General features: G+C 38.9%; 1 protein-coding gene across 1 annotated transcript; it reads right to left on the minus strand.

Moving 5' to 3' along the window:
- Window positions 1-1828: 1828 nt before the first annotated feature.
- On the minus strand, window positions 1829-10202 carry LOC310915453 (acyl-coenzyme A synthetase ACSM4, mitochondrial-like). Its single transcript, XM_083872330.1, has 14 exons — window positions 9890-10202; window positions 9089-9356; window positions 8428-8638; window positions 7866-8073; window positions 7607-7750; window positions 7183-7339; window positions 6541-6620; window positions 5671-5794; window positions 5080-5160; window positions 4867-4968; window positions 4386-4513; window positions 3604-3703; window positions 2675-2794; window positions 1829-2142 (listed from the first exon to the last, which is right to left on the minus strand). The coding sequence occupies exons 2-14, from the start codon at window positions 9287-9289 to the stop codon at window positions 2056-2058; spliced, it is 1743 nt and encodes a 580-aa protein (XP_083728456.1). The 5' UTR covers window positions 9290-9356; window positions 9890-10202; the 3' UTR covers window positions 1829-2055.
- Between the last annotated feature and the right edge of the window lie 62 nt (window positions 10203-10264).

Genomic DNA, 10264 nt, shown 5'->3' on the forward strand with positions numbered 1-10264 from the left:
GTTGTCAAACTGACAACTGACACCAGCTGTCAGGTTCAGGTGTTGTAGCATTGCAAAACCGCCAGAACACGTTGGCAAGTCTGTCTGACCCAATGTGCAGACTGGGCAGGCTGTGCTGCAGCAGAGAGGGAACTCCTGAGCAAGTCCTTCCCTGCTGGAATTTTTCCAGAAAGTACTCACATTTGAAATCTGAATGTCTTTAAAAAGAATCAGATGCTGAAATTGTGACCAGACTACATTTTTCAACGTTTTTTTGACTGCACTTAAAGATCTAATTCAATTTCTTGTTTTTCTGTCAAAAAATGGCATGACATTTAAAATATCCAACATGTTTTCCTTCTGTTCTGATTGAATGAATGAGAGAAAAAACTAATCTGTCAGAACAAAGTTGTAATCCAGGAAAAGGGAAATTTAAAACCCTGCTGCAGCCCATTTTGAACACAACCTTATTTTGTTCACATTTCTTCTGGTAGAAACAAATAAAACAAACTACTTGCTCTCACAGGGGATTTAATTTTCTACTCTCACTAGAAGCCTGTGAGATTGTGTTTGAATATGACTTTATTTTGGATTTTAAGGACTGTAAAGGAACTCATTAACAAATTAGCAGCTGCTGAGCTCTGTTGCCTGCCACAGCTGAGGGAAGCTCATGGTAAGTTCTGGTCTGAATCTTAAACCTAATGTTTGAGTGTGATGGCCAAACTGGGAAAATTTCCCCTTCTCTTACTGATTTTCAATAACAAACCCTTTTCAAACAGATAAGCTTACATACATTTCATTTATAAATTGCGTTTGGTTTTTTATTCTTACAGGATGACTATTTAGACCCAGATCAAGTATTAGCAGAAGAGTTGGTTTTGCATCAACAATCTGAAATCCTTTTAAATAACTAAACCCAAACTCATCTAAAGGCTGCTCTGTTTTTCATTAAAGCTTAATTTCAACTTTTGGTATTATGGGAAAGGAGATGAAGTTGTAGATTACTTATAAAATGCTCCTGCTCAATGGACTGGCAAAAATAACTTACACAAAGTCACAAAAATCAGAAACCAGAAAATCTGCAGGACCAAGTTCCAAACCCATTCTGGAAATGTATTAAGCATTTCAAGACATAAAACTAAATATTAACTTTCTTACTAATGCAAGCAGAGCAATTTCATGTGCTAAATGCATACACAAAACATATATTTATGCACACGGTATATATGTATATGTGCAACTTCAAGCACATACTGTGAATTTCTACAACTTACTAATTTCTCATTATGCATGACAGCATCATCTATTAGAGGATTATTTCTCACATACTGAACATAACCTCAATTCTCATTTCATTTACCTCAGAGGGGTTTTTAAAGCAAAAGATGGGATCTTATACCCAATTCTCAACCTTGCACTGAGAATTCCACTCCTGGCTAGTGCTTGGAAGAGACAAGACATTTTCAAAAGAAAGGACACCTACACATGGTTCTCATCCTACCACCAAAACTGTAGATTTTGAACCTATCCAATAAAACTGCTAATCCCACATACGTAACAATGCATTTTTAGGACTTTTACTGCCACTATCCAGTGGCACCAGAAAAAAATGTTCTTTTGCAACCTCTTCATAATGTTGCATTTTTGGAACCATTATAGTGACCATACCACTCACCATGTCCTTTCCATAAGCTTTGGATGTCAGGGTAAACTCCCAGGAAACAGTGAATCAAAACATATTTGACATAAAATACCTTTTCAAATGTGGGCATTATCTTTTTTAATGTCTCTCAAGAATAACATCAAATAGAAGCTGGGCTGTAAGAGGAGGTCTCAAAGGCAAAGGCAATTGAAGTTGTCTATTAAAAAATTTATTTTTAACCCAGAATAATCCAGTTCACTCAGGTACTGACACTGGAAATTCTGCAAGCAGGCAGATAATCACATCTTGATGTTACCTGTAGTTTTTGATGCTCAGGCACTTAGCAAAAAGAGATCAGAATGATGGCAGTTATAGTAGTGAAATGTATATAGTGCTAATAGAATGAAAGAAGTTTTGTTAAATTCCAAACAATTCTATGTCCGTCCCCACTCTTTGTCTCTTAATTCATTCCTCTTGATCTTCCCAGTGATTGTCTTTGGCAGCTCTTTGACAAATTCCACCTAGATGAAATAAAGAGAGAAAGCAATGCAGCATGTTCTACACAGCTAGTTCTCTAAGACTCTCCAAGTGTATATGAAAAACTGAGAGGAATCCCATCATTAAGAACTGCCTCGAATCCAAGCCAAACCAAAGCAGCACATTGTGCCACTTGTGAAACCATCTCTTTGGCCGCCTAGATGGCCAAACATCTGTACAGCTGCCTCTCAGCTGACCACACTGACTACAGTAAGTCACAGCAGAAGGGTGAATGCCTGAATGGTATCAGACGTCAGAGGTGAATAACAAAAATAAGGGAATAAAAAAAAGGATGTTGCAGCCCCAAAGTCTTTAATAGTTCTCAGTTCTCTGAGTTCTGCTCAAGTTACCTAAGGCACTTCAGCAGCTCTTTTCCTGTGGTGCTGGGATTACTAAGAAACACAGAGTGTATCCTTTACTGCTGTCTCTTTCAAGTGAATCATGAAAATCTAAATGATAATTCTCCTGAGATTTAGGGAAGGGTGATCCGTTTTAAAGTTTCTCAGAAATATTTACCTTTCTAGGGTATTTATATGGAGCAGTAGTTTTCTTGACATGGTCCTGCAAGTCACTAATTAAGCTCTTTTTGTCAGTGGATGAAAAATTTGGGGACAGAACCACAAATGCTTTCACGACCTGTAAGGTAAAATTAACAAAAGTGATCAGATGCCATTTGTTTTTAAAGGCGGATGTGCAGGTTACGAGTGAACAGTGCTGCTCAGAGTCACAACAGTCATGAGGAACAAAGAAACCAGTGCATGGTAAGTAATGATGTGCAGAAGGGAAAGTTTAAAGGACAGTTTTTCTGCCCTCATTACAAATAAGAGCCTTTGTCCTTTCTTCTCAGCGGCAGCTGAGAGGAAGGGGCAATAAAAGGTGTCTCTCTGGAGCTCTCCCTGAAGCTAAGGGACATTTTGTTTCTTTCTGAAGTTCACGCTGAGGACAGGAAGCACTGTTATCCTGGGACAGGACTGCTTTCACCACACCTGCAGCCTATGTCTAATGCTTGGGTAGTTACAGTAGAACTTTGGCTACACCAAAAGCCATAGGTGACAATTTCAGTGTATAGACAAATGCTTAAGAACAAGAGCAAAGTAAACATCACAGTAGTGTTCTCCACAGAGAAAACCCTGGGATGAAAAGAAACTCAGAAGAGCAAAGACATGTAAATGGGAAAGGATTTTGCTTGTCAGTCCCACTAGGATTATCCATGATGGAAGTATATGGGATGTTTAGGAACACAATTTATTTGTGGACCTGACAGTGCTGGGTTCATGGTTGGACTCAATGATCTCAGAGGTATTTTCTGACCTAAACAATTCCATGATTCTAAGATGACATTATTGCCTTAGAGCTGTCCGTTACTCAGTAAAGTAGAAATTCCTTTGTATCATTATATGTTTGGACAAAAGCATTGCTTCCCCTCCTCCATTCAGCATCATTACCTCTCCTCTGAGGGGGTCTGGGCTGCTGACAACAGCTGATTCTACCACAGCTGGGTGCTCTATCAGGGCATTCTCTACTTCAAATGGCCCAATGCGATACCTAGGTAAGGAAAAATAAAAATGAGATTTGGCTCTAATTTTTTATCTGGAAAAAGCAGTACCAAATGTCTTTTAATTTTCGTGTCAAAGAAAAAAAACAAAGCCAGAACAAATCAACAACCAACTATAGAAGCTCTAGGCAAGATGGGAAATCTGGCTGGGTTAGAAGTGTTTCATAGTGGTCTTGTGGCAGAGGACTGCTGGGGCTGTGGATAATTCTCCATGTGTCCTCTCTCCTTTGGGGCCTTTAGGCTGGAGCTCCATCCCACCCTGTAGCTGGGGTCTGCAGCAGCAGCCTGTGCCACATTTTGGTATCACAACATACGATACCAAGTTCTTTCCTTTCAAAATGTTAAAAATAAATTGTTTCAAAAGCTCTTTGAATCCATTAGAGATTCCTTCAATTTTAGTCAAAAAAATAAACCAGATAAACATTCCTCCTTTGCCAGCTGAAATCTTTTTTCTTTGTTGAAACACATGAGATGTTGCGGGGGAAATGGATCCAGTATCATCACCAAGATGATACTGTGGTTCTGAGAAAAGCTAATAATAATAACAGCAAGTATTCCAAAGTCAAGAGGTCAGTACATTCCTATCACGGGAATATGATGTCAGAAGCTCACCAGGACACAACATGTAAGAATATACAATGGCATATTTAGAATGGGTGTGTGCAGACTAACCCTGAAGAAATGATGATGTCATCGTTTCTGCCAATAAACTGGAAATATCCCTCTTCATCCATAATCCCTCTGTCTCCAGTGACATAAAAATCCCCACGTTCAGTTTCTGCAGTTTTCTTAGGGTTATCCTTAAAGTGGTTTACAAGCAGTAGTTTAGATTTTGAGCATGCATTAGCTATACATTATGCTGTAAAACACATAACATCAAAATGCACTGGAACTTTTCAGTCAAGGATGTACTGATACTGCTACAAAATACAACAAAATAGGTTTAAAATAATTTCTATTCTTTAAGAAAAAATTTAACTCGATCCTAAATTATTTTCTTTCCTTTTCTCCCACCCACCAATCCAAATAAACAAATTACTCAGGTAATAAATAATAAAATGGTGAAAAATGTCCAGCCTTTAGGACCATTATGCAGTTGAAGAGCTTTTGGGGAGATTGGTAGTGGTGGTGAGGAATAAAATAAGGATCTTACTAAATATTCAGAGAAAAAACCAAGTGGTCTTATAGGTTTGCTTCTGATAGCAATTTCCCCCTGTTGTCCTGGAGGCAGGATATTGGCATTTTTGTCTATAATCTAGAATGAAAAACAACTCTTATTTTAGTCCAATGTAAAAACAAACTGCAAACACAAATCCAACCAAACAAAAAATCCCCCATGACAGAATCTAAAGAGCAGTCAACAAACCTGAACGTCATAAAGGGGAGCTGCTTTCCCCATTGATCCAGGTTTAATCTTCATTCCTCCATAAACAGAGCAGATTACTCCCTGTAAAAATCAAAATCAAAACGAAGTTCTGCAATAGAAAATTGCTGCATTCACTACCAATTCATTAAATGTAGTTTTTAGACTTTTCTAAATTCCAAAGTAAGGAATTAAGATTCATAGGATCCTATATTTCAGTGCTGTATGGTACAGATAAGCAAAATCATAAAACTCCCTGAAAGAATCCCGTTCCATTCTCTGTGAAAAATTCATGTCCTCTGCTAACCAGTCTTCTTCCCTTAGATTCAAACTCTGCCCCCTTGACTCTGAGGGTTGCTTGGAATTAGCTTAAGGACATTTGTGGAAATATTACAGCACATTCCCTCCCAAACCCCCATGTTTCTGTTGGGTTCTGTGAGGGGAGGGAGTTCTTTCAGAGGTTACAAGGGAGGGGAATGACTGAAACATTCACAGAAATGTGAAGGAGGAAACAGACTGTGTTCTTACAAAATAAACCTTACAGCAAAAAAGAAATTCCAAAGATTTAATAGGCTATTGTCCCTGCAGATGTACCATTTCAGTCTGGCCATATACTTCACATATTTCCAGCCCAGTCTGGCTCTTCCACTGCTCCATGACTTCTGGGTTGAGTGGTTCCCCTCCACTTATGCAGTACTTCAGGTTCATGAATTTGTATCTTCATAGGGAGTTAAAAACAAGAAAGGCAATACTTAAATCTAGAGGGTGAGACTAGGAGCATGCAAGAGTAAACACCAAGGGAGAAGTGTTTACTGGGGGAGTTAGTGCCACGAAGTGGGGAAATCAGAGGGGCCCTAATGCTTCTGCTCCCAATACAACAAGACTGTCACTCTGTGCTCAACACTCTACATAAGTAGCAGTTAGAGTTAAACATGTGAAAAATAAAACTTTTGCTGACGTCAGCTGGGGTTATAAATAACAAAATACTGATCTGCTGAGCCAGAGCCCTGATTGCTGACCCTCTGCAACAGGCCAAGTGAGAAATTTCAAGCGGGAAGGAAGGAACAATGACAGGCAGTGAGAGCTGGAGCAGGGAGTGAGGTACAACTGCCACAACAAATAATTCCCTTACAGTTATGCTGACATGCACTTTCTAGGATGAAGTCCTTCAACAAGTGTCAACAATTATTGTGGTAAACAAAAAATATGATAAAGTCTTTAACAGACTCTCAGTTTCATACTCACAAATACAGTAGCACAAGTCTCAAATTCCTGAGGGAAAACATCAAGTTTCTCTGTTTGACCAAAAAAACTCGGCAAAACTCAAATTTTGCATGATGGTGTTCTTGTGAAGGATATTTTAAACTAAATTACTACCCTATTTTGGGTGAAGCAGTTAGATATAGGAGATGACTACATTTAGTTAGGGTAAATTAAACATCAGTAAATAATTTTTTTACATACTTGGAGAGATCATTTTGCACCAGCATGCGGAACAATGTTGGAGCACCAATCAGGGTGTCAATTGGGAATCTGCAGAGAGTCTAGAGGGTTGAACAAGAAGGACATGTGAAGCTCAGACAAAAATCTGCTTTGGGAATGTACAGTAAAGAGGTTTGCCCCCTATGTAAAAGCACCACACCCTCTGTTAGGTGAGGAGCCCTCCTGCAGTTGGTACAGTATGCAGGGATTGTGTATTTGATGACAAAAATCCCAGGATAACACATCTATCTGATGCCAGGACCCTGCAGCTTAGGGCATAGTCAGAATAGTTCCCCCTCTGTCTACATCCTAGGGAAGAGAAACACTTCATTTCTGCATTACTACCCACTGATATTATTTCTAAAGTCATTAGAATGAATGGTAGCATTTAATGCTGCTTTTGGATGATTTTTGTCATGTGCTCACCAAATATGAGCAAAGGTATGAATGGATTACATGTTTGTCCCCTTCTGTATACATTAAAAATGAATGTAGGGGCTTTACACAACACATTATCTCAAACACTACTATAAACACAGCACTCATGAAATCTGTGGATGCTGCCAAAAATTGTTTTTGGGATGCTTTCTGCAGATGAATTAATTTCTGTGAGTTTTCTCTTACATTTAGGATGACTGCTGAGTCAGTCTGTGGTAGGTTATGCATAAAGATGCATGATCCGAAAACCCAGGGATCAAAAAAAGATGCTATTGAAGTTAGTATCCATCCTGTGTCTGCTGTGTTCCATACCACATTAGAGGGAGTCAAATCCAACCAGTACCTGATAGAACAGAAAAAGAAAAAAAAAAAAAGAAAAAAGGAAGAAAATATAATGAAAAATAACCAGAAAGAGGGTAAGATGTATTAATTGGAAGACAGACACTGGGGGGATCATAGTCCTTAGCAATTTGATGGGGTTTTTACTCTGATTTCAAAGGGAGAAGGGCTGGGGATGTACACTGGTATTTCTTATTCAGTATTTTTTTATAATAGTTCTACTATGCAGCTTCAATTATGTCATATTCAACCAGGCTTATCTCTTTCATACCTTTCACTTAAAAGGGGTCTGAAACCAAGACTGCCCTGGGAATGTTGAGCCATCTTTGGAAAACCTGTAGTTCCACTGGTAAAGAAGATAATCATTGGGTCTTGAATCTTTGTTTTGATGCAGGAATGGTCAGCAGATTGGTTTCTGTAAAAAGGAGAATGTAATTATAACTTCAATGGTTGTAGTTGATGTAAATGAGCCCTTGTGAGAACTGCTTTGTCCTTGTGACTGCAAGGCAGTGGCACTAAGTCACACTTACTGGTACATCTCAGTGAAGTTCAGCCATCCCTCCCTGCTGCCTTTGGACACCATTAGCTTGGTTTTCAGGAGTTGGCACTGGGATGCCACCGAGTCCACTGCAGGAGCCAGTTTGTCAGTGGTAATGATGCACGTGGCCTTTGATACCTGGAGTCGGTACAGTATGTCTTTGGCTGATAATTGGGATGTTCCTGGGATTATGACAATTCCTGGAAGAGAGACAAAGTTAGTTCATGTTGCCTTTTTTTCTACATCTGATTCTTTTCTAAAACCTAAGCTATTAACTATTTCCGAACTGATCTCTGATTTGCCCTGGTGTTTCCCAGCCAAACAGTTAGACTATATTAATACCTGTGCTCTCCTCTCAGGAATGAAATGTGGACATGCCTCATGACTTCCATGGCTCTTCCCTGCCTTCTGGCATCTTTTTGCCCACTGCAGGAGCTACCCCTCCTATGGCCCCTAGTGAAAACCCTTCAGGACTGCCTGGCAGCTTCCTTGATAAACCATATCCATTCTTGATCCTCTCAACCGATTTGCAATGACCATTTTACCTCACTGACCTGCTCGCATACAAGCCACCTTGACCAGCCACCATTCTGGAATTCTTGGTAGGATCAGGATAAGCCTGTCTCCCTTCTGCAGTCCACATTCTTTAGTCAGCACATTGGCCACTTTCCGAGACAGGAACCCCAGCTCCTCAAAGCTCCACTTCACTTCTTCTCCTTTGCCATTTACCCACCAGAAAGCAGGGTTTGATGGTCTCTTTCCAGCCTATAAAACATAGGATTTCAAGTTTAATGGAAGATTTTCTTCTGAAAGACCATGAAATAATAATGCACAGATATTTGTAAATTATGGAAGATCTAAGTATTTGACAGCTGGCATATAAACTATTTTTTTTTCCTTGTCCTTAAAGGATTGATATTTGCTACTCATCAAGCTCAGATATTCCCAATAGATTCTCCTTTTCTGAACCTGAAATGTTTACCGGCCTAATTGTCTCTAGACCCAGGTCTTAGTCTGGATCCTATTTCAGTTTTAGCCTTATACTGTGCATTAATGCTCCTAAAAAATAACAATAAATAAAGCAAGAATGAACCTCTGTATAATTCCCTAATGCAAATTTGGTTTGGCGACTTTTTTTATAAAGAAAAACCCCAGCTTATTCCAAATGAAATTTAAAATTGAAGTATTTCATTGGCACAACAGATGACCACCTACCTTTTCAATCTCAGACCATTTGTCCAGTACATCACTTGCAAAGTTAAAGTACTTTGGTATTTCCTGTTTGCCCTGTCTGACAGACTCATACTGGGAATATACATCAGAGGAAAGTAGCCTGGGATGTACATGGAAAGTCCTATTAGAAGGCTTCAGGGTCCACAAGAGTTTCAGGCTCTGTAATTTAAACAGCAACTTCATGGCAGAAGATTATGTGTCTAGATGCTGTAGACTATTTCAGAAAATTGCAGAATTGTTGCTATGAATCCTGCAACAACAAACAAACAAAAACCAAACCAACAAAAAAAGAAAAATTGGAATTATCCAAAGAGAATCAAGTTATGAATGATAATCCATATATGAGTTCTTTGTTAAAGTCAGTTAGGCCAGTCAGAGCCAGACCAATGATTTTAACATGCTAATTAAATGTGAAGTTCCCTATCCTGCTTTTTCAAATTTTGAATTAATAAATTAATTGTGCACAACTCTCCATAGTAAAACACAACATCAGATGTTATTGTTTGCATCAGAAGAATGCTCATTTCATACATTCAGTACCTGATTCTCTATTCTCGTTTTCTTTTCTGCACGTTTCCAAACTATTTCCATCAAGAATCTCACTGCTTTAGCCTCAGCAGTTGCTGACTGACTCATCCATTCACCACAATCCCAAGAAAATTCACTAGGTTATGCAGCCCCTGAGTTTGATAGAGACTTTTCTACTCATTTTCCTGACCTGTCTGCTATGGACAGGAGAAATCAGGAGTTGCTGAGGAAATCCTCTTCATTCATTTCACTCACCTGTTAGGTCATCTTTCCCATATGAGGTACGGTAAAGATCAGCTGCTGGAGATGTGATACCTGAGCACTCCTTCGTAAAGCTTTTGGAGTGAAACTCTTCTGACTTTATTGCTCACTTCTTCTGGAGTAACTAGAACAGAATGTGAACAAAACAGACCAAGCAGCAAAGCTCTTTCTGTGGAGTAACTTTTTTCTTGTAATCATTTACACCATAGTTAATTGTGTGCAATTTGCACCTTAGCCTAAAGCATTTTGGGTCTTCTTTTGCCTCAAATTTAACCATTTAAGTAGTTCTCAAATTCCTCATGATGAAGAGAAGCATTAAAAAGAATTGGTTTTATCCTCTCACTCTGAAAGAATTTGAGAATATTACAG

Source organism: Zosterops lateralis (assembly GCF_965231275.1).
Source record: "Zosterops lateralis genome assembly, chromosome: 15".
NCBI lineage: Eukaryota > Metazoa > Chordata > Aves > Passeriformes > Zosteropidae > Zosterops > Zosterops lateralis.

Bases quoted from the DNA above. Each gene is read 5' to 3' on its own strand.
- LOC310915453 (XM_083872330.1), bottom strand. From the start codon at position 9,289: ATGAAGTTGCTGTTTAAATTACAGAGCCTGAAACTCTTGTGGACCCTG. The intron at 7,340-7,606 runs GTATGAAAGAGA...CTGTTCTATCAG, and splicing joins AGACCCCTTTTAAGTGAAAG to GTACTGGTTGGATTTGACTC. The intron at 5,795-6,540 runs GTATGTAAAAAA...CTCCCTATGAAG, and splicing joins GTGCAAAATGATCTCTCCAA to ATACAAATTCATGAACCTGA.